This window comes from Pseudonaja textilis, chromosome 12 (genome assembly GCF_049901715.1).
Source record: "Pseudonaja textilis isolate UNSWEBS1 chromosome 12, rPseTex1.2, whole genome shotgun sequence".
Taxonomy (NCBI): Eukaryota; Metazoa; Chordata; class Lepidosauria; order Squamata; family Elapidae; genus Pseudonaja; species Pseudonaja textilis.
Genome location: NC_142001.1, coordinates 8,301,080 through 8,328,993, shown reverse-complemented (window position 1 = coordinate 8,328,993; position 27,914 = coordinate 8,301,080). Strand labels below are relative to the sequence as shown.

The window sequence follows — 27,914 nt, the reverse complement described above, 5'->3', positions numbered from 1 at the left end:
ACTCTTCTTCTATGCTGGATGTTGCAGGTAAAATGCCAGTCCTTTTCTGTTACTAATACCTGGCCTTTTGTTATGGGATTTTTCTGAGTAGGTGGATGATTTTTTTTCAGAGCCCAAAGCCCCAGAGATAATTCATTCCATATCATAATAAGAGCTTGTTGACACCTGAAACCGCTTTCCTGTTTTACCAGGTAGCAGCTGATCAGAGAGAGACCATTGATGAACGGTCCTTTCGCTTATGATGGCAGACCAGCCACCTCCATTAGAAGCCACACCTATTTTGAATGAAGTGCCACTTCTACCTCATATGGTCAATGGAGACACCACACAACAGGTAAGTTGATCCGCATAAGACGGGAATCCTCAGAATGTTCTCTTCTGCAAATGCTTAGAAGGGATCATATCTTCTCCGTCAGTTTCGGGTGTAGATAATGGCTTAACATGGTTAAGCTCCTCTGATCATGGTTTATTTAGCAAAGGATGTTTAAGCAAGCCATTGCTCAACAGTCTTCGGGACATAATTGATTTTATTAAAATTGGATAACAAGTTCCAAGGTCCAAGATCATTGTCATCATGTATACCAGTATCAGTTTCATTCCTTCGCTGTGTGTTTGTTAACTCTGAAAAATTAACTTAGATGGCAGTCAGATATAATCATAATTTAAAACCAGTGGGAAAATGGTCATTCTGTAGAAGTTTACTATAATTAAACCATTGCCATAAAATGGAGAATATTCTATTTTATAAATTCAGTGCCTTAAGGACAGGAAGAATCATATTGTCATGTGATTTTTCTAAAACTATGAGTGTGTGTTTAAGGAACTGAAAATATATGAAACTGTGTATGCCAGCTGTAAAATGGTATTTCTGTCTAGATATATACAGAATCTCCCACACATGCAAATCTAAAGTATCCATGTTGTGATGTTCTAAAATAGCCTTTGCTGGCAGATCATTTTTCTTTACTTTTCTTTGTTTTAGGAAAGACTTATATTACTTCTTAATCTTACAATGATTTGCATTATGCAATGGAGTTTTGATGTATTTCCTTCTTTTAACTGTTGAATCATTTTTAATAATAGCATTTACAGTAAGAGGTAATAACATGAAGATCCTCAATTAAGTCTTCCTTTGTAATCTAATGCAAGAATTTAGATCCCAGGCCTTGTTTTAAGGATGTCCGGAGGATTTTTCCTTGAATAGTAGATTTTTGAAGCCATGTTGCAGATTTGAACTTCCTAGAATTGTTTAAAAAGATTGTCGCGTGGAACTGAGAGTTCCTATTTTGTTTATGTGATTGTCAATTCCTGTAGGATCCATGTTGTCAAATATATTGGTCCCTTTAAAGAAAAAGGGGTATTGATTTATGTAAATCAGGTGCATGATTCAGCACTTGCATTAAAAATTGCACCAAAAAAGTTCTATGTGCATTCAGAGTTAGCTTGGAAAGCGCTCAGAGCTACTTGCCCAGCTAATTAATTGGTTTGAAACAAATATTGCAAAAAATGCAAGAGTTTTTTAAGCAAAGCATTCTAGTGCAGCTGAAAATCTATGAAGGACCCAAACATTTTAGATGCTCTGGAAGTTTTATTAGATTTAATTCAAGGACTGCACGACCAGACTTATCACTTGAAAATGTCAGGAAATCTTTGTTTTCACTCTGTTGGCTCCACATTGACCAGTATGTTTTTTAACGTTTTGTCTCTGTTTCTGGTTGAGGGTGCCCTTGAAGGTTTTGTTTTATTTTCCAGGAGCCAAGTTATCAGTAACCTTGTAAAAGTTCAGTTCTTAAGACACAGCTGTAGAAATTCAGATTAACTGATATCTCATTTAATAATCACTTTTACCTTGTTGTAAGTCTATTCTGATCTATTTTGAAGCTTGAGGGTGGGCTCCAGCTTTTTAAAGCTTGCAAAACACTTCTAAACACAGGGCAATTTAAAAGCAAAACTTGCAGAATCAATATATTTTCTCCTGTGGAAATGAATGTGAAAAGAAGCATCTGTGTAAGGTTCTTCCCAAAACCATTGTAGATACCACACTTGTTATGAAGATTAAGTGTCTTCGGGTAGGTTTCCATATCTTTCTTGCATTTTTTTTTTCCCTCCAGAACTTTTTGCTAGGCTGGCTGCAGATAAAATATAGGCTTCTGAAGGTTGTTTAATGAGAAATTATCTCCCTTTGACCTGCAGAGATACAGCCACTGAATATCATGTTCTAGCTATTACGCACATGACCTTTTAATGAAAAGAGTTGAGATAAAAATGTACCTTTCCTTGGTCAGAAGGGAGCCATAACTTGTCTCAGAAAGCCTTGTATTACAATCTAAAATATTTAACCAATTCAGCCTTGGGAAATCGGGTTAGGAGTTTTGAAAAAATGGCATATTTGATTTCGTATAGGAGGAAAAAAAGTGTTCCCAATAACAAGCAAACGGCTTGGCTGCGCTGGTTTTAAGCCATTATTTAATGCCCCCTTTATGTTATCTGTTCCACATATTATAAACCAACTTGTCCTTTTGTTCACTTAATGGGAGTGTACAGCTTATTAAATTTATGATGTTTCTTGAATTAAAAGACTTTGATTTTAAACTTAGAACTGTGACCATAGCTAAGTAAAATAACACCAAAATTATTAAGCCTAGAACCAAGCATCCATTTGGATTTTTAGTCAGTAAAAAAAAAAAAAAGGTTCCTTATCAAAAGGCTGGTGGCAAAAATATAAGGTTTTAAGGAAAGCTGTCTACCAGAGGTACATTTGGATCAGAATAGCAGGAAAACATTTGCTTCAGTGGGCTGTAATAACACTGAATAAAAATCAAATTAGTTTATAGTTAGAAACCTGCTGTCTTGTTTAAAACCCCCAGAAGGGGTGGGAGTGGGGGAAAGTAGAATTGGCTTGAATTTTTAAGATCACAAGAATTTTAAAAGAAGCTTTCTAACCCAGTCAAATTGGGCTCAACCAAGGATCTGTTCCAGTCCTACCTAGAATTGTCATTCCTGTTTGCAAAGCGCATGATGTATCACTCATCTATGGCTCTTCCCATTTCAGAAGGATGTCATAAATTCCTAACAACTGTTCTCTTCTTAGCTCCTTCCTAAATGGTTTTAATAAGGCATGTTAAAGGGTATCCCCTTCCGAGGGAAAGCAGTGAGGGATTTATATACCTGTTTTCCAAAAAATACAGCCTACCCTGAAAGTAAGTCCTAGCTTGATTTTTACATGTGCATCCAATATACCCCCCCCCCCCAAATAAACCCTAATTAAGATCCCGTCCACTCCAAAGTGCATGGGTAAGAATTAAGCTAAGGTGGGAATAGGGGGGTGGAGCTGCCTTACTACGTACATTTGGACAGTTGTAGCCAGGCCTCACACACCCCGACACCTGCCTTGCTGGCCCATTTCTTCTGCAGCCCAAAAGTTATCGCCTGCAGAGACCTTCAGGGAAACCTTGCCAGCCACAGAAGTAGTTCCTGAAGGCCTCTGTCAGTGAAAAGGAGGCCGGGGGCGATGCATGCAAGTGAGGTTAGTCAGTGGGTGACATCCCCCGAAAATAAGAACTTTTTTGTGGCTAGATAGATAGATAGATAGATAGATAGATAGATAGATAGATAGATATAAAAGATAGGGTCTTATTTTCGGAGAAACACAGTAGATAATCCTCAAGTTACAGCCACAGTTGAGCCCATCATTTATATTGCTAAGTGAAACATTTGCTGTGTTTGCCCCATTTTACAGCTTTTCTTGCCTTCGTTAAGTGAATCACTGCCATTGTGAAGTAAATCACCCAGTTGTTAAGTGAATCTGGCTTCCCCAATTGACTTGGCTTGTCAGAAGGTCGCAAAAGGGGATCACATGACCCCAGGACACTGCGATGGTCATAAATGTGAACCAGTTGTTAAGCATCCGAATGTAAATCACAGGACCGTGCGGATGCTGCCAATGGCCATCAGTGTGAAAAATGACCCTAAGTGCCGTTGTAACTTCGAATGATCACTAAGTGAACTGTTGTTAAATTGAGGACTGCCAGTACTGCAATTTCTGAATTCGAGCAAAGAAAGTTCTTGAGAAATTGTATATAAAATTATGCTTCCCTGGTCTTTAGATTTGTTACTTTGATTATGGATTAAGAAATGCAGTCTTAATGCAGAGGTCTCCAAACATGGCAACATTAAGACTTGTGGACTTCAAGCATACCTGGCTGGAAACTTCTGGAAGTTGAAGTCCACAAGTCTTAAAGTTGCCAGGTTTGGGGATCCCTGGTCTAACTATTACCATTTAAATTTTTTAGGAAGGGTGCCAACTTTCTGCTCCTTCAGCACAAGGCTAGAAGAGGTGGTATACAAATCAGACCATTGTTATTTCTATTCAGGTATCGGAAGGTTTCCAGAAGAAATACAATGTTGGCTATGACCTGTTCAACTGCAGTTGTCAGGAATTGCAGTATTTTCAGACTCTCCCCGGTTAAGTAATCTGGTTTTTGCTAAGTCAGTATCACTGAAGTTGGTATCATTGCACTGACTTCACTTAGATCTCATTTATACGTGAGAATATTTTGGGGAAATTTTTGTCCCAGATCCTAGGAATTTCTCAATCGAATTAGAAATCACAATACCCATTTATTTCTAACACTAACACACACACACAAACACAGAGACTGATGTTTATCAACATTTTGGTGGTTTTGCTAAGTTGTTTTTCGTGTTTTTAAAAACTCTGTTCTGCTTTATTTACAAATGTAAAGATTGATGTGTTGGCCTACTTGAGGATTGCGCTGTATACTACCCGTACTATTATGGGTACTACCCGTACTACCTGCACTATACTATTAACAATAAAATCCTGCTACCAATTATCTCTCCGCAAAGCATAATGTTGTCTTAAGAATCACAGTGCAGAAATGTATCATAATAAACATACAGTATTGCCTGCTTTTTAATTTATGTTTGTTTTCTCCTTCTTCCTTTAAGGGAACTCCAAAGCGACAGTTGCATGGATGTTCCTTGTCTACTTGTCTTTCTCTAGCAAAAGAGGCTTCTGTGGTACAAGACGTATCATATAGTGTATAAAATAACCGTAACAACTTTAAGACCTGTGAACTTCAACTCCCAGAATTCCCCAGCCAGCCTTGGTGACCGGGGAATTCTGGGAGTTGAAGTCCATAAGTCTTAAATTTGCCAAAGTTGGACCACCACCACCCCTATCCCACCCCAGTGTAAAACATGGTTGCATATTGTATACTATCTGGGAGACAAGTATAAACCCCATCTTCCAAAAAACAACAACAACAACCCCTTTGGGTTGTATAACCCAAGTCTTTTTTCCAATTTCTCTGGTCACTTAGTCTTTGAGAAACCCCGGCTGCAGAAAGAGTGACCAACTGTAATTTCCAATGAAATGTTAATTAAAACCACTAAGTTATTTGGAAATCAGTGAAGAAAGAAAGCAAAAAAAAAAATGAGCAACCACTTATGAGAAAAAATGGACACATCTCAATTATCATTTGAGGGGAACAGCCAAATGTTGGAAATATCCTTTTTTCTGTATAATTGGTTTTATATGATTTAGTGATCGAAGAGAAATGAAACTTTCTGCAATACTATTTGTTTAGTTGTTAGTTGGTGAAAACGGTTGTAAGTTTAGCAAGGGATTCTCTTTAATTTGCTGGATTTATTTTTCAAATTTGGTACAATTTTGTACTGTGTGCCCATTTAAAAGGTTAAAAAATCCACATATGACTTTCGTTCGATTTGTACTGATTATTATCACTGATGTTTCTAATCTGATGTGTTTACTTTTGCAAAGTTATATGTTGCTTTCAGATGAGGTTCAAAATAGGACTTAATATTCTTATTCCTAGGTTATTCTTGTGCAAGTAAACCCAGGAGAGACGTTCACAATAAGAACTGAAGATGGTCATATCCAGTGTATTCAAGGTAAACAATGCCTCAAGGGTATACTCCGAAATTACTGATATCAGATACTGCATGCCTATTAAATTAATGTGGCTAGAGGACTTTATCATAGTTCTGCAGGTTCATAACAAGAAAACAACCTTACTGATATCCAGACTCCCAACAGCAAGAATTCCTCTGAATTCCATTTCTGAGAATTTTGGAAGTTGAAGGCCATAAATTTAGACGGCACTCAGATTGAGGAAGGTTGGAGGTTGTTGAGTCAAGTCCACTTCCTACACAGAATGATTTTGCAATCATCATAACCGCAGTAAAGAGCTGGCCATTTCTCTAGAAGACTAGTTATAGGGCAAAGAAGTTAAATCTAATGTCAAAGATCAAATAATAGGTCACAAGGAAAGATTAAGGCTTTTGGAAAAGATCTCAAAATCACAGTGTCATTTTATGAAAACTTTACTCAGCTTCTGCATTTTGAATCGTTATTAAGCTGATTGTGATCTAGACTAATCCGGTCTGATGTCATAAAGGGATATTTTACTGGACATTTTTCCAGGATTCCCATTCTTGGACAGTTTCTGGTAGGTTAGAGAAAGTGGGAAGGCTATAAGAAGCCTTTACTAACTTACCCAGGTTGTGGGTTGAAGCATCAGAAAAAATAGAGCTTTTCTTTTTATCTCAAGTCAAAGTTGCTCCAGCAAAGAGCATCATTCTATTCCTAGAATTTAGTAACTCTTCGAAGGTTGGAGAGCAAAACAGGTTTTATATAAAACGTCTTCTCTACCACCCAATGAAAGAAATCCTTACTTTTTTGTCTAGTATGGATGTTGTAGAATATATCAGATGAGAAGGAGTCAGGCCCTTTGTTTCTTTGGTGCCTAAACTTAGTGAGCTACTAGCACCTGTTGAGCCACCAAAATGCAGGAAGAGGGGGGGCTAGAGAAGATTTTCCCCCAAAAAAGTTTTCAAGCAAGAGTCAAGGTATAGCTTACCTACTTGGTGTTGCTTCTGGAGATGTTCAGTTTAAATAAAACTCAGTCTGAATGTGACAGATGCCTCTTGAGCCAAACTCATGGTCTTTATTAAACACTTGCCTTTAAAGAAAACACGCAAGATGAAGATCTTTGTTGACCTGGTCAGTTGTTTTCTATGATTGTTGAGCATTTTTTTAGAGGTCTTTTAAAAAAAAAAAAAAAAGGCCAGTTGTCTCAACTTGGCTCTTTCACTGAGATTTTCAACAGCATGGGACAGTTTTTCCAGGTTGGCTGGGGAATTTTGCGGCGTGGAAGTCCGCCCATCTTAAAAGTTGCACGTGTTGAGATACCCAGCGAAAAACGTGTATCCCTCTGCATTTGACCTCATTCCCCATTTTTTTTGCTAAATGGTTTGATGGAAGAGCTAAACGGACGGGCCTATGCATGATGGCCTGTTTGACGATTATGTTTGTCAAATAAAACGGTGAACGTGCTTGGTTTTTAGCACTCTGCAGGAGGTCATGAATCAGTGTTGCTTGGTTTTCTTTCAGGTCCAGCACATGTTCCTATGATGTCACCAAATGGTTCTGTTCCTCCAATATTTGTGCCTCCTGGTTATGTCTCTCAGGTAATCATTCAGATCCTTTGAACACTTATAAACGGGGGATTTTCCAAGTGAGCGATGGGGAATTTATCCCTCTTTATAATCCATAAAGGTAACAAGGGTGACGAGTGGAGATTAAAAAAACCCAGAATATCTCTTCTTTTTCCTGGTCTCGTCTCATTGGTCACTTTTAGGCTCTAATAATTTCCCAGAATCCTAAAATGGACATACAGCCCGATCACTAAGGATGTTCTCTTGTACAGGCTATAGATTAAGCTCATGGTGGACCATGAACCCGAAAATCAGGCTAAAGCCTGATAGGCGAGGCAAAACTAGGATTTATAGCAGGGGTGTCCAACCTTGGCAACTTTAAGACTTGTGGACTTCAACTCCCAGAATTCCTCAGCCAGCAAAGTTGAAGTCCACAAGTCTTAAAGTTGCCAAGGTTGGACACCCCTGATTTATAGCAAGGAGGTTCAAAAAGTTTTGAGTCAGCAGCCTGTAGGGTTGAAAGCATTGGAGACAGAAGACTCCAGACACTGTTGCCTAAATTACTGATTTTTTTTTTACAGAGGTGATTATTTTAAAACTTCAAATCTGCAGCTATATCACAACCTTGCACTTGAGCCAAAAATAGCCTATAGTCGGTTTGAGGATAGTCATCCAAATACTGCATTCATCTTTAATAGTACCGTGTTTCTCGTAAAATAAGGCCGGGTCTTTTTTTTTTTTGAGCCCCGAAAAAACGGCTAGGATGTCTGTTCGGGGGTGACTTAATTTCTTCCCCCACGCACACCTCCACCTAGAGTGCCCCATGCGCGCTCTCCTCTCCATGAGGCTGCCACTGGAAGTTCCCCAAAGGTAGGGTCACCAGCCGCTTCTATTGGCCGGTAGAAACGGCCTCGGGGCAAGCACCCCCCACGCACTCCCCTCGCCACGAAGCCGTTTCTATCGGCCGATGGAAGCTCCCAAAAGGCAGAGTCCCCAGCCGCTTCCATCGGCCAATAGAAACGGCTTCGTGGCGAGGGGAGTGGAAGAATAGCAATCACTTTGGTGCTTCAAAGAGTGGACTATCTCTGCTCTGAGAATTTATCTTTCTTTTTATGTTCAGCATCTTACGTGCCTTTTGTAAGTTCAGGTTTTCCTATAACTCTACGCAAATTGTTCCTTGGCGGTTGGCAAGAGCTGTAGACAGCTATTGCCTGATTACTTTAGATTTCTTTGCTTCTTCGGTGACCTTTCCGCCGCTCTTGTGGAGGGCATTAGCTCTTGGACATTGTAGTCTTGGTGGAACTTCTGATTGGCATGAATGACTCAGAAGCATTCTTCTCTGCATGTGGGACTTCAGTGGAGCTGAATCAAACAATTCTGGAGCCTGCTTGTCATCTCCTTTTGAATCTCAAGGGGAATCTTTGAGAAGGCCTTGAATTTCTGTGTCAGCCGTTCCGTGCTCATGAGAATCACAGTGTTCACGGTTTAGACAAACAAACAAAAAATCTCCACGAAAAACGTTTTCTCCTTTTGCCTTTTTCTAACCAGATCAAGGCATCAGCTAACAGGAACTTGAAAAGTGGTTCATATCTATCTTCTGCTGATTCATCTTGGTTTTGTTTTTTTCCTTCTTTTCATGATAGCCAATCAGCCTGTCCTAGTTTGGAAACTGCAGAAGTTTTAGAATTGGCTAGATATTCTGAGAGATTGCAAAGCTGCTAAGCTCATCCTTTATCCCACAGTCAATGTGCGATTTATTAAGCGGGAAATAAACTGAGTTTAACGGAGGAGAAATCTTAACATTTTCTCAAAAACATTTAATATGCTTTTTTTCCTATGAGATTAGACTTTGCTGTCCTCTCTCCGCCTCTTTTAAAACCTAATACTATGTAGATGGAGAAGAAGGCATCTGAGTCTTCTGGTTTAGGAATTGGCAAACTTTTCAGGCTTCAGACACTGTCCAAAAATCTTATGAAATCGCTCCAATACCTTCTGCCAAACAATTCCATTTGAAATTTCATAACATTATACAATTTTGGATAATCTCATCCTAGAATCTTGCAAGATCTTGGCCTGGAAAGTCAAAATTTTAGGAGTTTGGTGAGGGATTATTGAAATCTCATGGAACGTTTGCTATTCTCCTTATTTTTTATTTATTTTAGTTGGTTGCAATTGTCATTTGCGAGGCATAAGTGCCTGAAGCGCACAGGTCCCTGTTTGTAATGCATTGACTACAATATAATGGCTATGTTAGCAGCCCCTGTTTTTATTAAGGTTCAGTTCTTCTAATTCTGAATTAATCTAAGAAAACTCTGTTGCTTTTACTTTCTCAATAATTAATAAAGAAAATTATTTGGTTGGGTTAAAGCATTATGATAGCAAAACCATTCTTGTCAAGGATTGCATTGCGGCATATTATAGAAATACTTTTCACTGTGGATGGCTTTGCTTTATACATATTATGGATGAGGAAGAAAGTCTTGTTTTTAAATGTTATAGGGTAGCCATAAATTAAGTGTGCTTAAGTTGTAATGAGGTCTGCAAATCTTATTTCCAACAATAATTGTTTTTTTTCCCTTCTTCGGAAGACAGTGGTTTTCCATTTAATCTGACTTTCCTTGAATTGGTTGTATACCTGCTTGGAATATTGAATGATGCCAAACTTCTCCCAAATCCTGTTTTGCTTACTAGGAAACATGAGAACAGGCTGGCTAAATTAAACACGCTTCAAGCAGAATAATTTATCAAAGGATAAAATATTTGGTCAATTAATACATTGTTTGTCCCAGGCATCCGCTGCCTAGATTTTGCTGGTGGCCAGTAGAATACTTTCAGTCGATTGTTTAAGAACCTTTTTGGTATTATGTTACATGCCAACAGTACACTTACTTTTGAATGTATAATTCATCCCTTATTTCCACTTTAGGTCTTACAATAAACCACATTAAACACATCACGTCCTTCTCTTTGCTTACGTACTTGCTACACAATTGAATTAATCTTGTCTTTGCTAAAGTTTATCTCTTCCTTCCCAAAGCCAGGCAGCAGTTCCCAGAATTTGTAGTCAGTAAGCGTTAGCTGTGGCTGACAAAGAAAGTCACAACAATGCATTCGTTTACAGCGGATTTCTGCAGCCTTATTTTTAATGGCATCGGCTATTCTAGGGAGTTGCAAACCCAGCTCAGTTGAAGGGTTCCAGGTTAGCAAAAACTAATAAGTACATTTAGTTCCCATCCATGTTATTTTTTTTTTTTTGAATTGTGCTTCATTTTCTTCTGACTTAAATATTTAAAATTTAAGAGATGGCAAAAAGTAGAAGATTGCCTGCGTCTTGCTTGGGTGCTAGGTTAGGTTCTGTTACATCTACATGTTAATTTGAGGAATGATTAACAGAGTTTGTGTTTAGGATGATCTTTCTGCCTGTACATTTAATGTTTGATACCCAAAGTCCCAAATTAAAACAATACGTTACGTGGAAAAACCCAAAGCATGAATTCATTTATTTGTATCCTGCCTTGATTAATTTTACAAATAACTCAAGGTGGTGAATGTATCCAACACACTTTTCTCCTGTTTTTCCCACGACCACAACAACAACCCTGTGAGGTGGGTTGGGCTGAGAGGGACTGGCCCAAAGTCACCCCAGCTGGCTTTTGTGGCTAAGAGGAGACTTGAACTCACAGCCTCTTGCTTTCTAGCCTGGTGCCTTAAACCACTACACCAAACCAGCTCTCATTATATAATTGTATATTACCTTAAAAAATGCACATAGCTCTTTTTTCCCTTTCTACTGCAGGTGGTTGAAGAGAATGGAGTTCGGAAGGTCATAGTTATGCCACACTCGACTGAATTTCACCCCTCCATGCACCCACCGCCTCCACATGTGCCCCATTATATTCACCCCCACCCTGCTTTGCTTCCCCACCCCCCTCATCCTGTGTACCCACCGGTTCCAGGAACGGGGGAAATCCCACCGCAGTTCATTCATCAGCATCCACCACCACCATCGCCTCATCTTTACCAAGATCAAGGTAAGACATTCGCTGGAAAGGGGGGGGGGGGGAAGCAATCTTATAGCAAGCTCACCTGCACTTAGGTGGGCCAGAGCTTGATGCTTCCTTGACTGTTTGATACCTGGATATTTCCAGAACCAATGCTGAAACTTCCTCTCCTTCTGCAGTTTGTTTCTGATGTACTTATGGGAATAATGGCAATAGCATTTAGACTTACATGCTGCTCCGTAGCACTTTATATAGCACATTGCGAGTGGTTTATATCAGCATACAGCCCTCAAAATCTGGGTTCTCATTTTATGGACCTCAGAAGATGGAAAGCTGAGTCAACTTTGAGCCCTGTCAGGGTCAAAGTCCCGGCTGTGGGCAGCGTTAGACTGCAATAACCACTGCACCACCAGGGCTCCTTGAGTAACTCTTACCTGAAGCACCTTCTATTTGCATTGGAGTTTTGACTCCCAGCTTGGTAAAATCTGGAAGTTGGAGGCCTCACACATTTGGAAAGTGTGAAAGTAGATCTTGATTTATTGGGATCTTCTTCAGGTGCCGTCCTATAATACCACAGATGTTGTAGCACGAGCTTCTTACATGGTTAAACTGTATGTGTTAGAGGTCATCTGAGATGCTGGCTGAACCCAACCTTTTAATGGAAATGTTATTTTCCCTGCTCCCGGCATTGTGGTTCCGAAAACGGGCAGGCCTCCTTTGTAGAGGCAGCAGAAGACACGTTCCATTTTGGAATGGTGAAGTTGTGAGGTACTGAACCCCTAACCTATTGAAATGTTTTTGGCGTGACCTGAAGCAAATAGTTCTTGCAAAAGAACCCTTGAAACTTCAGCGAGTTGAAGCAGTGCTGTGAAGAGGAACTTTCCACAGTAGCTACATTCAAAATTATATAAAAAAAAAAATGTTTGATTAAGCCGTGTTTTTTATGGAGAGACCTAGAACAATGTTTTTCAACCGTAGCAGCATTCTCCAGCCAGCATATCTTAAAAGTTGCTAAGGTTGAGAAATACTGGTCTAAAGCCATTGTGAGCCGCAGTGATGCAAGTGGTTAGAATGCAGTTTTGCAGTCTAATTCTTCTCACTGCCAGCAGTTCAATCCTGACCGGCTCAAGGTTGACTCAGCCTTCCATCCTTCCGAGGTGGATAAAATGAGGACCCAGATTGTTGTGTGCCAAAGGCTGACTCCGTAATCTGCTTAGAGAGGGATGTAAAGCATTATATAAGTCTTAACTGCTATTGCTATTTTTAAAGGATTCACAAACTTTCTGTCACCAGTGCAAATTTAGAGCAATTGGGTTCAATGCAACTCTGCCGTTTGGAAGGGAGAAGAAGAAGCAAAAAAAAAAAAAAAGAAGAATCAAGCACTTGAAGTAGTAAAGATCATTTATCTATCTTGCCTACACTTTGTATAGCTCAAGACGGTATAGATAATGCTTCCTATAAAGGAGAGTATTTGTGGCTCAGGGTTCAAATGAGGGGTCCTTGGTGGTTTTCTTGCAGATATTTCATAACCAAACTACTGTAGATAATAGTACTAGAAGGGAGTGGGGTTTGGGAGGAGGAGGAAGAGGAAGAAGAAGAGGAGGGGTACTGTCTGGTCTTTGGTGCTCTCTGAGCTTGGTTGTTTTCCTGCAGACGTTTCATTACCCAAACTGGGTAACATCATCAGTGCTAGTAAGGACTTCTGATGGTGTTACCTAGTTTGGGTCATGAAACTTCTGCAGGAAAACTGCCAAGCTCAGATAACATCAAGGACCCCTCATAATGCTTCCTTCTTCCGTTTTCCCTACAGCAGCTACTCTTCGAGGTGGGTTCGGCTGGGAGAAAACCCTCGCCCCACGACAACTAGCTGGCTTACAAAGTTTTCTCAATTGCAGGATGCTGATTTCTCTAAAAGCAGGCTTCAGTTATGGATTTGTTTCCCTCTACAGGGGAAGCTGCCCCCATAGTCCAAACAAGCTTGCAGAGGGAAATCAAGAAAAAGGAAGTTAAAAGTTCCCTGTTTACAGTGCTAGCATGCCTGCAGCCACCTGTACTGGTTATGTAATACAGGTAGCCCTTGACGTATGACCACAATTGAGCCCAAAAGGTCTGTCGCTAAGCGAGGCTGTTGTAAAAGTGTATTCTGCCCAATTTTACGACCTTTCTTGCCACCATTGTTAAGTGAATCTGCCTTCCCCATTTACCAGGACTCTGTAACCATCATAGATAAAGAGTCATTTGCTGAGTGTCTGAATTTTGATCACATGACCCATGGGGAAGCTGCAGTGGTCGTAAGTGTGAGAAATGGTCATAGTCCCTTTTTTCAGTGCTGCTGTAACTTTGAACAGTCACTAAATGAACTGTTGTAATACGAGGGCTACCTGTATGGCATTACTATTTAATAAAATCATATCGGATCCTATTTTATACCTTACCCTAACTCTTGTGCTCGTTCACACTCTTTTTCTCTTATATAAAGTCATACATATACACACTCGATTTGTGCTTATTTGTATATGTTGCAAAAATGGGCCTGGTTGTTAGCACCGTCAGGCCCATTTTGCAACGTATACAAATACGCAGGAAATTTTACATTTTTGATTCCATATCTATCTAAGCCAGAGGTCTCCAAACTTGGCAACTTTAAGACTTATGAACTTCAACTCCCAGAATTCCTCAGCCAGCATAGCTTACTCTCTTGTAATCCCTTCCTCTGCACTCTCTCCTCTTTGGATGGGATAGAAGAAAAAGGAGCAGACATGGCTGGCTGAGGAATTCTGGGACTTGAAGTCCACAAGTCTTTAAAGTTGCCACGTTTGAGGACCCCTGGTCTAAGCCTTGAAGGCATTTTAAACACAACGCTTTGCAGTTGTGTTCCATCTAACGGGGTCCTTTTTGCCTTTGCCTCTCTATAGAGTCCCGTTCCCATAGCAGAGCAAACTTTGTCCAGCGAGACGAGAGGACTCTCAAAATGCAAGAACATCTGAAGAAGAGGCTAAAAGACCGGCAGGCCACTGGACATACGAATAACAAGGCCAACAGCCCTCCTTCCTCACCTCACAAAGCCAACAGCGCCTCGTCTGGCACCAACGTTCAGAACGGCTACGGAAAGGGGCAGCCAGGCACCGTAGGGCAAATCAAACAGAAGCATATAGGAAAAACCCGGGGAAGCCCCATCCCGTCAGCCGATTCAGGAATGGGAGGTGCATAAAATTTGGAGGGGTTTTTTTGGGGGGGAAATGGGTGCATGCATTAATCAGTTGCACGTAAGCTTTGGAGCCATGGGGGGAGTAGGCTACCTGTGAATTGGTAAAATCAACAAGTCCATTTCCTCCGTGGGAAAGGAATAAAACGGCGATGTCTTCCTATATGGTACCAGGAGAGGACTCTTTATTTTCTCCCATCAACTGGGAGATGGGTCTATTCAGAAGATGAAATGCTTCACTGCTGGGTTAAAAGTACCATGTTGTGACAGCATAGAAGCAAAGGTATTATTAAGTGGGGGCACTGGAGTTCCCTGGGCCAAAGTCATCGGCAAAATATAATTGGGCCTGATTGACTGTCCTACAAACAGCCAGTTAGTTCTCCAGTGAAAGAAAAGGGGAAAAAAAATATGCCATCCAGAAAGAAACACCCGTAATCATAGGTTCCTTTGTTTCCATTGGCTTATTCAGCCCTTTGCATTCTGAACTTTGAGCCACGGAAGTCTTAAGCAGAAAAACGAACATAATATTATCTGGAAACATGCAAATCTTTCCCCTTTTCAGTCATTTTAGCATTCTTAGTGTTGAAGCTTTAATCTTAATTAACAGATGCTTCGAAAGGTTCCCAGGGCAGGGAATGTAGCCTGTCCTTTGAGGAAAGTTTGCTTATTATTTGTTTATGTTGTCTAATCTCAAAAATGGACACACACACACACACACACACACCCTTTACGAAAGTTTTCTAACGAAAGAAAATGTTCTAAACTCTATTTCCGAAGTGAACGAGAAGGAGAACTTGCTCTTCGGATTTTAAATACTAGAATTTTAAAATTGGCCAAAGGCCATGCAAGACACGTGCAAATTCTGGATGGCATCACAGGGCGAGTTAAAATGAAACCCGTCCTGTTTTCCTCTTTCTGAGCAAACTTGCAAGTTTGGCAGATTCAGTGGTCAAAACAAATAAGGCCAGTGAACTTTGCTCAGCTTGGTGTTTTGCTGCTTCCAACAACTTTTATCTGTTGGCACTGCAGTTGAAAAAACATTTGACTGGGGCTTTTTTTGATCTGTTTCCCCTTCGCTTAATGTGTTGTTGTGTTTTTTTTGTTTTTCCTCCTAGAATCTGACACAGAGTCTAGAAAATCTGAAGAACTCTTGAGCTTCGGTAAGCCTACGGTAAGTTGCAATAACTAATCAAGGCCTGTGGGCCTTCTAACCTTCTCAAACCAAACGAAGATAGAACAAAGATTTAAAGTTATATCAGATTTGGTTTTCAGTTCTATACCTTAAATATTACAAGTGAAACATGTCTTTAACTGCACTAGGAGGACAAGTTCATCCACGTGTGTAGATGTTTAAATAAATAAGAAGTGGGTGGAAAATAGAACTTGATTTAGCCTCTAAGTTCAAGTAGGAAAGGATGAGGACAGGAGAATACATGAACGCCAGGAACATCCACAAGATGGCTCCAAAGGCAGCCTGTTGAAAGCAGCATCATTTAGATCCAACCATGCCCTGTTATACCTTATACCCTATGGCAGGGGTCTCCAACCTTGGGCCCTTGAAGCCTGGCGGACTTCGACTCCCAGAATTCCCCAGCCAGCTGGCTGGGGAATTCTGGGAGTCGAAGTCCGCCAGGCTTCAAGGGCCCAAGGTTGGAGACCCTGCCCTATAGCAATAGCATTTAGGCTCATATAGCAATAACAATAGCACTTAGACTTATATACCACTTCATAGTGCTTTATAGTTTATGGTTTACAGAGTCAGCATATTTTCCCTAACAAACTGGGTCCTCATTTTACCAACCTTGGAAGGGTGGAAGGCTGAGTCAACCTTGAGCCGGTCAGAATCGATCTTCCAGCAGTGAGCTGAATTAACCTGCAATACTGCATTCTAACCACTACACAGCCATGTCTCCTTATATACCACCCCTTAGCACATTACAGCACCGTGGGTGGCACTATCTTCTTACAATGTAGAAGCATTATTTGTATCCCCCACCCTCCAACAATCTGTGACCTCAGAAGGATGGAAGGCTGTGTCAGCCTCTAGCCCCATTGGGATCGAACTCCAAGCTTGTGGGCAGAGTTAGCCTGCAATACTGCACTTCACCACCAGGGCTCATGATGACGATGCGCCAGACCCATCCAGTTGGGATGTAAAGGCACAGTGCAGCTGTCGTCATTTTGGAGAAAGCAGCAAAACAACCACATACTGCATGCTTGTATTGTAAATGGCCACCATCTTCCCTTTTGCTTTTCAAAGGTCTCTGAGATACAGGCGCGTTCAGCAGTTATTTCTTGGAATGCCCCAGCCGCAGCCCAGAATGAAGAAATGCAGAGTCTCGCTCCTGAAGCCTTTACTTTTGAAGTGGCAATCTCGAATAGCGGTAAAAACGGAAAATTTAAATCCCTTTACAGGTGAGTCCACTTTCATAATTGAATGGCGTAGCTTTCTTAGCCGGCAACTTGACAGCCAGTGTCAATCAGGCTTGTTTCCCAGCTTGGTTTCCGTAGAAATAATTTGAAAAGTTGAGCTTATATTTGTTTCCACTGTTGAACCTTTGAGTGCCAAATCCCAGAAGTAAATTCTAAGATTAGCTTGCAGACCTAATTTTTTATTCTCTGCCATCCTTCCCGATACCTAGTTTTGCAAGTTGCATTTGCTAGCGGATTTGTCAGCGTAAGCATGTTTTTATTTTAGGATTTTCCCCTCTGCAAAAGGCAGAGGAGGATATTGTAGCTCATTATTTTGTTGGTGTTATGATCTAACGGTGTCTTTCCCCCACCCCTACAGTGGTGAGGATGTAACTTTTACTCTCTCTGAACTCCGACCAGCAACTGATTATCATGTCAGGTGAGCTTGGAATGCAAACGTTTATCAATAGCAAGACAATAAAACAAAGATCACAATGTTTGAAATTTGAAGGGTTTTTTTTTGGGGGCTTCCATCAAGGGGTTCAGGGGACATGGAAATTACACCAGTGCCAATAGAGGACTTTTTGGGGGGTGTTTTTAAACCTTCTTATGGCCCTTATTGGAGAATGTTGGTGTCAGGGTTCCGGCAGTCACCCCCATTTAAATCATGAGTCTCTAGCCGAACTTCCAAAGCCTAAAGAAGATTTATTGGGAGTTAACATGCCGGCACTGCCTGGGTGTAACCGACTCTGAGACATATAATCCATTGTCACCCTTGACCCTGGTTTTCCCTCCATTCCCTGGGTGTATCGTAATTCACATTCTCTAATGGGACACATCCATAGCCAAGAGTCATCAATCATGTTCTCCAGTTAGAATTTTGCACGGCAGAAACTTCGGTCACCTAGTTACTATCTTTGATAACTATTTATGGAATGCAGTTTCGGTTTTGTAAACAGCTGAACTGCTCCCTCCTCCCTTTCTTTTGGCAACTCTAAAAAGACCATAGAAATATTTGATGAGTCGACAGTTGGATTTTGTTGTCAAATAAAATGAGGTATAAAGGGTTTTGCCAGTTTAAGGCAGGTAAAGTGGAACCTTGGGTCGCAAACGCTTCTGACCACGACTAAATCGGGTGCCGACCGAGACTGGTCGCAGACACATCCTCAGGTGGCGTTCAAACACAACCGCGGCAGTGTCCCCTTCCGTGCCAATTTTTGTGTGTGCGTGCATGCACAGTCAGTCTCGCTTCCGATCGTGACCAAATTGGGTTGCGACCGAAGTCCTGGAACGGATTACGGCCGTGACCCGAGGTTCCACTGTATTTGGGTCTTGAGAATGGGGAGAAAGGAATCTGGATATGTGGGTCTCTTCTAATGAACCTACCATAAGAGGGATGTATTCCAAATGGAAGTTCCTGAAATAGATGTATCTCATAAGAGCCCCATGGTCTGTTCTTTTTCACAGAGCTCAATGTCATTGTACTGTATGTTGGTAGCTTCGCTTCCTTGGTTTATTTTGTTTCATTGTATGTTTGGCATTAAATTAAATGAACAGAGTTGGAAATGACCTTGTAGGTCATCTAGTCCAACCCCCCCACCCAAGCAGGAGACCCTATACCAGTGGTGGCTAACCTTTTGGGGCTCTTGTGCCAATAATTGCATGCTCGCTTGCGTGCCAGCACCCAGAAGGCAATGCGTGAGGGTCCCCCCACGCCCCCTGTGCATGTGTGTACAACCTCCCCGCGTCTCTTTGCACGCGTGCACAACCTCCCCACACTGCATGTGTCTGTGCATGTGTGAGTGACCCCCCCCTGCGCCGTGCATCTCTGCGCATGCATGCACATCTCCCACACCCGCCCCTCCCACATGTGTGCCAGATACCCGAGAATCAGCTGCCAGGCGGGCAGCACGCATGCATGCGCAGTAAACCTGCCCTGGGTGAGGGATCGTGTGCCGGCAGTAATGGCTCTGCATTCCACTCCCAACACACGTGCCATAGGTTCGCCACCGCAGCCCTCCGCCATTTCTGACAAATGGCAGATTACTTGATCCTTCAGTTTACTGAATGCTCTTATATGCCCCCCTTTCCAAACGTTTCCCCATCTCCAACTGACCTTCAAAATGAACATACAACGAGGAATGATAGCAGTATCCAGAAAAAAACGGGATAAGACCTGAGGCTTTTGTTTTTTATAGCTATATCTATGTCTGTTTTAACTTCATGCAGAGTTTCAGCGTTGGGTCATTCCACAAAGGAATCTGTTTCAGAGCTGGTGAGTTTTACCACCGAGAGTTGTGAACCAGATCCTCCAGCGGCACCAAAAGTAGTCAACAAAACCAAAAACAGCCTGACTTTACAGTGGAAGGTAAGAGCAAAGCCAAGCATGGATCCCAGTCTCTGGGTGGGCCATAACTTGAGATTTCACAAGAAATAACAGTTCTCCCCTCCCTCCTTGTAATGATCTTCCTTACAGCTTGCTTTGAATGGCATTCCGCTGCCATTACACACAGTTTTGTAGTGCTGGCACTGGGCAATAATTCAACATTGTCTTTGCTTTTTAAGCAGGCCTGGAGGTGAGGGTGAGAGATGTAGGGCCTGAAGGCATTCTTGGAGATACAGATTTCATTTATTTATTAAATTGACATAGCCACCAACTCACGCATAGGAGACTCCAAGTACCATATAGTAAAACCCATTAAAAAAACACAGATCAAGATTATTGGGGGTGTTGCTTAATGAGGCTATACAGGTAGTCCTCACCTTGCAGATAGTTCATTTAGGGACTGCTCCCTCCTCCTCTTCTTTCCCCTTGCAGAATGAAAGTCCATATAGAGAATGGAGGTGTGTTTTCTATAGGAATGAAGTAGTATGAAGTAATTTCCTCTCTAAATAACCTAACAACCTAACCTTCTTTTCTTTCTTTCACAGTCCTCCAATGACAATGGGTCCAAAATAACTAGCTACCTTTTAGAATGGGATGAGGTATGCTTCTTGTGTTTAATAAATTATTATAAATCACAATAATTCTGGTGTTCTGATCGAGACATTGGTCTGCATTTGGATAAAATATCCTTCAATGCAAATGCTGAGAGAAGGAAGTTGCCTGCTTTGACTCCCAGCCAGTCCACTTTCCTGGGAGGCAAGAAACAGAATTTCCAAAACAGGTTTTCAGCACCTTTGGTTTTAAGATTTTGGGAGCTTAAGCTAGGATTTGTTAAGATTTCAGGTGGATGTTAAAAAAGCGAGGATGCCTTAAAAGTCTCGTATGAAGATCATAAATTTCTCAGAATTGGAAAGCAGCCCGGGCAGCATCGATGGATAATAGCTAGTTGTAACATTGTCCATTTGATTCCTGTCAAGCTTAATTCATAATCCAGCTGTGTAAGCCTTAACCAAGGCAGTCTTGTGTCCCTATGACATTAGAGTATTAGACTGTAGCCTTTACTGTCATTATACATCATGTACACCATGAAATTGGTTTAGCCTCCATATACGTGTTATATTCCTGGTTGTGGGTTTCTAATAAATACAGGTGTTTTTTTTTTTAACAAAACAAAAACCTTGCCCTAAAAGATTAGCACCAGAATGCTTTTTTGACCAAAATGGCCGTTTATATTGCTATTTAAAAAAGAATATATTTTGGATTATAAAATAATGGCATTAAAATTGGCTTGTCAAGGAGAAATTGTATTAGATCCATTGGACTTTACTGCACTCTCTGACTTAATTTTAATAAGAAGTGACTGGACAGCCATCTGTCTGAAATGGCAGAGAGGCTAGAAGACCTCCAAGGGTTCCCTCCAACTCCATCACTGTGTTCTTCTTTGAAAAGGGGAAGACTGGAGCCTTCAAAGAGTGCTACTACGGTCATCTAAAGCAGCACAAAGTCACCAAGCTGTCCCCCTCTACCAAATACTCATTCAGACTAGCAGCCAAAAACGACATCGGCATGAGGTAAAAAGTGGGGGGCCGGGAGACGTGGCAAGTTCGCCATTTCCACGAGGACTTGTGTGACTCGGTTTCTTCCCTAACTGCACAATTATTATTGCTGTTATTATTGTTGGGTCCTCCCCAGTGGGTTCGGCGAGACGTTGGTCTGCTTCACCATCGGGGTTGTTCCACCACCGCCCCTCCCACCCCAGCTAAGTAAGGCAGGCGTGAACGGTTTGTCCCTAAAATGGGCGCCTCCCAGCGGCATTTCGTCGGACGACTCTCTGACGTACATTTTAGAAATGGAAGAAGACGGTTCGGTGAGTAGCTTTTGAACCCAGAGCCTTGAGTAGGGGTGGGGGTGGGGAGAGAGAAGACTTGGAAGAGAGCAGCTGCCCTCTTGGGGTGGATTCGGAGGTTACCTAGTGAATAATTGCTTTCTGTGCCAGTTTGCCCATCCCGAGAGGATCTGGCAGTCAGCGAATCCTTCTGAGAGTCATTTAACTCAAAATGGTTGCTACTCAGAAGGCTTCCCCTTAGAAGAAGGGCAAACGCAGTAAACAGGAGGGTTGCATAATGCTTTGGATTCAGAGAAAAGCGGGGGTGGGGGAACTGCTTTGGATGAGACTGGAGGATATCTGACTGTTTATTAGGAATAATGTCTCTGTCAAGCATGGGAGGAGGTGGCTAAAAAAAACCCTCATAAAAATATCGGAAAATTGTTGTTATTCCAGAAGTTTTAAGAAATTGTTTTTGGAAACACGGAATCCACTTGTTTTGAGAAAGGCAATAATTTTCTAATAATCATAGGATGAAGCAATTTGTATTAGTATGACAAAGCTTTTGGAATGTTTTGTAACATTGTTTTGTGTTACATTATGTGCTTATTAATAAACCAGTGACTATACACTGCTCAAAAAAAATAAAGGGAACACTTAAACAACACAGTGTAACTCCAAGCCAGTCACACTTCTGTGAAATCAAACTGTCCACTTAGGTAGCAACACTGATTGACATTCAATTTCACATGCTGTTGTGCAAATGGAATAGACAACAGGTGGAAAGCATAGGCAGTTAGCAAGATCTCCAAGAAAGGAGTGGTTCTGCAGGTGGTGACCACAGACCACTATGCTTTCTGGCTGATGGTTTGGTCACTTTTGAATGCTGGCGGTGCTTTCACTCTAGTGGTAGCATGAGACGGGAGTCTACAACCCACACAAGTGATTCAGGTAGTGCAGCTCATCCAGGATGGCACATCAATGCGAGCTGTGGCAAGAAGGTTTGCTGTGTCTGTCAGCGTAGTGTCCGGAGCATGGAGGCACTACCAGGAGACAGGCCAGTACATCAGGAGATGTGGAAGAGGCTGTAGGAGGGTAACAACCCAGCATCAGGACCGCTACCTCCGCTTGTGTGCAAGGAGGAAAGGAGGAGCATTGCCAGAGTCCTGCAAAATGACCTCCAGTGGGCCACAAATGTGCATGTGGCTGCTCAAATGGTCAGAAACAGACTCCATGAGGGTGATATGAGGGCCTGACGTCCACAGGTGGGGGTTGTGCTGACAGCCCAACACCGTGAAGGATGTTTGGCACTTGCCAGAGAACACCAAGATTAGCAAATTCGCCACTGGCACCCTGTGCTCTTCACAGATGAAAGCAGGTTCACACTGAGCACATGTGACAGACGTGACAGGGTCTGGAGATGCCATGGAGAACGTTCTGCTGCCTGAAACATCCACCAGAATGACCAGTTTGGCAGTGGGTCAGTAATGGTGTGGGGTGGCATTTCTTTAGGGGGCCGCACAGCCCTCCATGTGCTTGCCAGAGGTAGCCTGACTGCCATTAGGTACTGAGATGAGATCCTCAGACCCCTTGTGAGACCATATGCTGGTGCGGTTGGCTCTGGGTTTCTCCTAATGCAAGACAATGCTAGACCTCATGTGGCTGGAGTGTGTCAGCAATTCCTGCAAGACGAAGGCATTGATGCTATGGACTGGCCTGCCCGTTCCCCAGACCTGAATCCAATTGAGCGCATCTGGGACATCATGTCTCGCTCCATTCACCAATGCCACGTTTCACTGCAGACTGTCCAGGAGTTGGGGGATGCTTTAGTCCAGGTGTGGGAGGAGATCCCTCAGGAGACCATCTGCCACCTCATCAGGAGCATGACCAGGCATTGTAGAGAGGTCATACAGGGACGTGGAGGCCACACACACTACTGAGCCTCATTTTGACTTGTTTTAAAGACATTACATCAAAGTTGGATCAGCCTGTAGTGTTTTTTTTCCACTTTAATTTTGAGTGTAACTCCAAATCCAGACCTCCATGGGTTGCTTAAATTGATTTCCATTGATAATTTTTGTGTGATTTTGTTGTCAGCACATTGAACTATGTGATGAACAAAGTATTTAATAAGAATATTTCATTCATTCAGATCTAGGATGTCATATTTTTGTGTTCCCTTTATTTTTTTGAGCAGTGTATATAAGGTAGATTTCCCTCTTCCTACATCTTTGACGTGAATGCAGATTCTTTAACTGGGAACACACATCCATTCTGAATAATTACTGGGATTGTTATGATTTTTTTTTAAAATTACAGTTGTCATGAATGTACACATTATATAATCCTCGGCTATAAGTTTACTAAGAAATATGTGAACTCTGGATGTGTTTTTTCTTTCTGCAGGATTATGGCTTCCAAGCAGGGTACAATGGAGATGAGCTTTCTTGCACTTTAAGTGATCTTAGAAGAAACACTGCCTATAAATTTAGGGTAGGTGCCAAATCCAACTGATGGACACATCCACGTGCTAAGAAACCCCCCATTCTTCCCCGGAAACTGCTGACTAGTGACTTGTTCCTACAAACTTGGTGAAATATATGACCTCTAGGCTCTAGGAGAAGTTTAGATTTCCACTAAAGACCTTGGAAATTATTTGATTGAATCCTTCCTTGGTCCCCTGTAGTTCAATACTGAGAAACCTAAGTAGCAGCAACTTTTTAAGGTTTTTTTTTTTTTTTACAATTTCTAACTGGAGACACGGGGGATTGAATTTGAGTTTTTCTTTACGCAAAGCTGATGTCGTTGACGTACGGCTCTTCTGTGAACCTCGCTACGCTCCCCAGTCTTCAGCTATCCTTTATTAGCTTGCAAAATGTCTTGTTCATTGATTGGAAGATCATGAAGATTCTCGAGTCTATAGAGTCCTTGGTGCTCTCTGACCTTGGCGGTTTGCTTGAGGATGTTGTGTTATCCAACGAGGTTGGACACGAGCACCGGCGACTAGACTAGAGCTGTAAGGGACCTTGAAGATCTTCTAGTCCAACCCCCTGCTCCTGCCAGGAGAGCCTGTACTATTTCAGATAGGTGATTGTTCAGTCTTTCCTTAAAAACTTTCAGTAATGAAGCATCTACAACTTCTGAAGGCAAATGTTCCACTGGTTAATTGTCCTCACTCTTCGGAAGCTTCTCCTTAATTCCAAGTTGCTTCTCCCCTGGATCAATTTCCATCCATCGTTTCTTGTTTTGCTTTCTGGTGCTTTTGAAAATAAATTGACCTCCTCTTCTTCGTGGCAGCCCTTCAAATACTGGAATTCCGAATAATGGAACAGTCGAATAATGAAATACCCACAAGCGAACAACCAGTCTCAGAAAGCACCAAGGACACCATAGTTCAACCCTGAGCTGCAGAGATTCTCTTCCTTTGAATTCTTGGGTCTCCCAACTTCCCCTTTCACCACCAAATTCTGCAAATCTCCTGTGATAGCCCTTCCTGTTTACCCTGTGCTCAACTTCATAATTATTTTCATGTGTTATGAGGAGAGTGAGGTTATTCTACACGTACATATATTCTTAGAGTCCTGTGGAATTTCAGGCTTTTTTGTGGCCCCCATAGGCCAATAATATATGGATATCTAATGGAGAAAGGCATTTCAAAGGTGTTTTGTCGAAAAGCAACTGGACTTTGTTTTTTCCTTGAAGACAAAGACCCTTCTCATCCAAGAAACTGAAGAAGAACTGAAGGATGCTTCCTGGATGAAAAGTGAAACGTCTTCAAGTAAAAACACAGAAAATCCAGCTGCCTGGAAAATAAAACAAGTTTAAAACTGAGTAGATGAATATATGGAGCAGTGGTGGCTAATCTTTGTGGGCTCCTGTGCCAAAAATTGCGAGCGCACCTGCACTTGCGTGCCAGCACCCAAAATGCAATGCGTGCCTCCCACCCCATGCCCCCTGTGCATGTGCTCATAATCCCCCACTGTGCCTCACAGCTGATTTTTCGGCTGGTTTGAGACCTTTTTCAGCCTCCCAGAGGCTTGGAAAAAGCCTCTGCAATGCTTCTCAGGCCGAATTATAGGCCTGTTTTGTCACTTCCAGTATTACAGGAAGTGACGAAACGGGCCTATAATTCAGTCTGAGAAGCCTTGCAGAGGTTTTTCCAACCTCTGGGAGGCCGAAAAAGGCCTCAAACCAAACGGGGAAAACAAAAAACCGCTGTGAGGTGTTCACATTCGCAGCAAGGTAAGTTTGCCTGCGGCTCACATGCCAGCACAAGTGGCACGCGTGTCATAGGTCCGCCATCCCAGATGTAGAGGAATAAGTTAAGATTGCTATAAAAGTAATAGATATAAGAAATAATGGCTTATAAAGAAAATGTGATTATTGTTATATTAGTAAGAAAAGTATTAATTATAATTGTTAGCACAAAATATACGTACCAAGTCGACACACTTTATTAATGAACGATGGAATTATTGTAAATATTAAAAAAAACATTAAAAAAAGAAAAAGGAAATCCAGTTGCCTTTTGAAAAAATACTTTTGGCATGTTTTTTTATATGGGGAACAAAGAATCAAAACTTCCTCCCCTAAACGTCCATGGAGATTCTCGCTCTGATTTTTTAAAACAGTGAAAAACCACATACACGTTTTTAACTTAAGTTTGTTCTCTTTTGCGATGGGACAGTTGTTTGCTCACAACACTGAAGGGAAAAGCGGGCCCAGTGAAGTTGTGGAGTATAGTACCTGCCCTGACAAGCCTGGACCACCTGGTAAACCAACTGTAAAGGGAAAAATCCATTCCCACAATGTGAAAGTGACTTGGGGTAAGACAACTTGATTCCTTTGTGGAAGTTTTCCTTTGTTCCCTCCCCTCTGCTGCCCTGCCCAATCCTTAGCCGTATAAAATGGAAAGAGAGGGACTGTATTCACGTTGCATTTTTTTTTTCCTGGTTCCGTAGCACATTGCCAATGTTTTCAGAATTAATCTGAGGTTAAATAAAAGGCAGTGCACTGCTTTCTGTAGAGAAGAGCTAAATTAATCCTGTTCGACTAAAGCCTTCCTTTCTGAGCCCAGCTCTTCATTTGAAAATAGATAGAAGCATGGCTGAAGACAGCCTTCCTCAATGTATTTTTTCAGCCCGGTGCAGTAATTGCAGTTAACTGTCGTTGACGTTAAAACTTTGGTTTTCTTTCAAGTTTTGAACTGTTTCTGCATTTCTTCTTAAATTAGACCCGCCGAAAGATACCGGAGGATCAGATGTTACTTCATATATTTTAGAAATTTCCGAAGCCTCTGCTGGTAAGCATCTGAATAATTCATTTCTCTGTATATTTTTTTAAAAATGGAATCAATCACGCTTTGAATTGATCCGGGGGTTTTAAGGAGAAACTAGACAGCCACTTAACTGAAATAGTATAGGTTCCCCTGCTTGGGACTAGGGACCTTCCAGCTCCTGTTTATTCTATTCTATTCTATTCTATTCTATTCTATTCTATTCTATTCTATTCTATTCTATTCTATTCTATTCTATTCTATTCTATTCTATTCTACTCTATTCTATTCTACTCTACTCTTATCCCTATCCCTATCCTTATCCTTATCGCTATCCCTGCATTTTAAACACTGTGCCACACTGAGCTATGGTGGCGCAGTGGTTAGAATGCCGTATTGCAGACTAATTCTGCCAACTGCCAGCAGTTTGAGTCTCACCGGTTCAAGTTTGACTCAGCCTTACATCCTTCTGAGGTTGGTAAAATGAGGACCTATCTTCTTGTGAGGGCAATAGGCAGATTCTGTAAATTGTTGCAAAGCACTGTGAAGCGGTATATAAGTCTAAGCGCTATTGCATTTATCATTAATTACTGTTAATGATAACTACTACGCCCCATTGTCTTCGTGGTATTGGCTTTAAGCCTTTATATATATATAAAAAAAACCACATTACTGCGGATTCTTGTAACTTGGGATTGGCCATTTCTCCCTGGGAAGACGAGTCATCTTCCCCAGTTCATGTCTCTTTAAAAGCTGGGGGGCAGGGAGGGAGGGAGACACTGCATGAGAGAGAATAGCCAGGATTAATTTTTTGTAGCGTTCAACTGTCTCTTCTGCAACGTGGCCAAGAGGCATTCGTTGTCCGGCATTCTCCTGGGAATGAGTTGTGAACGGATCTTTCTTTTTTCCTTGCAGGCAGTAAATGGGAAACCGCCTATAAAGGGTCCACGAGAGAACACATATGTACCCATCTCAAGCCTGGCGTTTGCTACAGGCTGAAGGTTTCCTGTGTTGGCAGAGGGGGACAAAGTCAGGTGAGGGCGAAGACAAATACGTCTTGGGGGGAAAAAAAAAATACAAGCCGAGTTTTATGTTTTGCATTTCTAAGGTATAAGTTGCACGTTGTCCTTCTTAAGATTGTGCTGTGGTTGGAATTTGGAAGGAGGAGATTGCAAGGATTTTCATACCTACAGAGTTAAGACAGGGGAATATAACAAATCTTGAGTGTCCTTGCCAGTTAACTGCTTTATTTGTTTTATAGTAGCCCTTGACTTACAAACAGTTCATTTAGTGACCGTTTGAAGTTACAAGAGCATTGAAAAGGGTTT

General features: G+C 41.6%; 1 protein-coding gene across 4 annotated transcripts in view; it reads left to right on the top strand.

The window, feature by feature from the left end:
• The window catches only part of LOC113437853 (fibronectin type-III domain-containing protein 3A), a 67,989-nt gene that overhangs the window by 21,184 nt on the left and 18,891 nt on the right, over positions 1-27,914 (top strand). For all 4 annotated transcript variants that reach the window (XM_087940944.1, XM_087940945.1, XM_087940943.1 and 1 more), the window contains exons 2-17: positions 192-334; positions 5,862-5,937; positions 7,439-7,515; positions 11,279-11,513; positions 14,399-14,686; positions 15,804-15,859; positions 16,949-17,103; positions 17,480-17,539; positions 19,330-19,468; positions 20,032-20,085; positions 20,936-21,057; positions 21,179-21,353; positions 23,718-23,804; positions 25,999-26,137; positions 26,545-26,613; positions 27,502-27,620. In XM_087940944.1, the coding sequence (XP_087797070.1) occupies positions 239-334; positions 5,862-5,937; positions 7,439-7,515; positions 11,279-11,513; positions 14,399-14,686; positions 15,804-15,859; positions 16,949-17,103; positions 17,480-17,539; positions 19,330-19,468; positions 20,032-20,085; positions 20,936-21,057; positions 21,179-21,353; positions 23,718-23,804; positions 25,999-26,137; positions 26,545-26,613; positions 27,502-27,620 (1,947 nt within the window). In that variant the 5' untranslated portion in view covers positions 192-238. The remainder of the gene's footprint in view (positions 1-191; positions 335-5,861; positions 5,938-7,438; positions 7,516-11,278; positions 11,514-14,398; positions 14,687-15,803; positions 15,860-16,948; positions 17,104-17,479; positions 17,540-19,329; positions 19,469-20,031; positions 20,086-20,935; positions 21,058-21,178; positions 21,354-23,717; positions 23,805-25,998; positions 26,138-26,544; positions 26,614-27,501; positions 27,621-27,914) is intronic.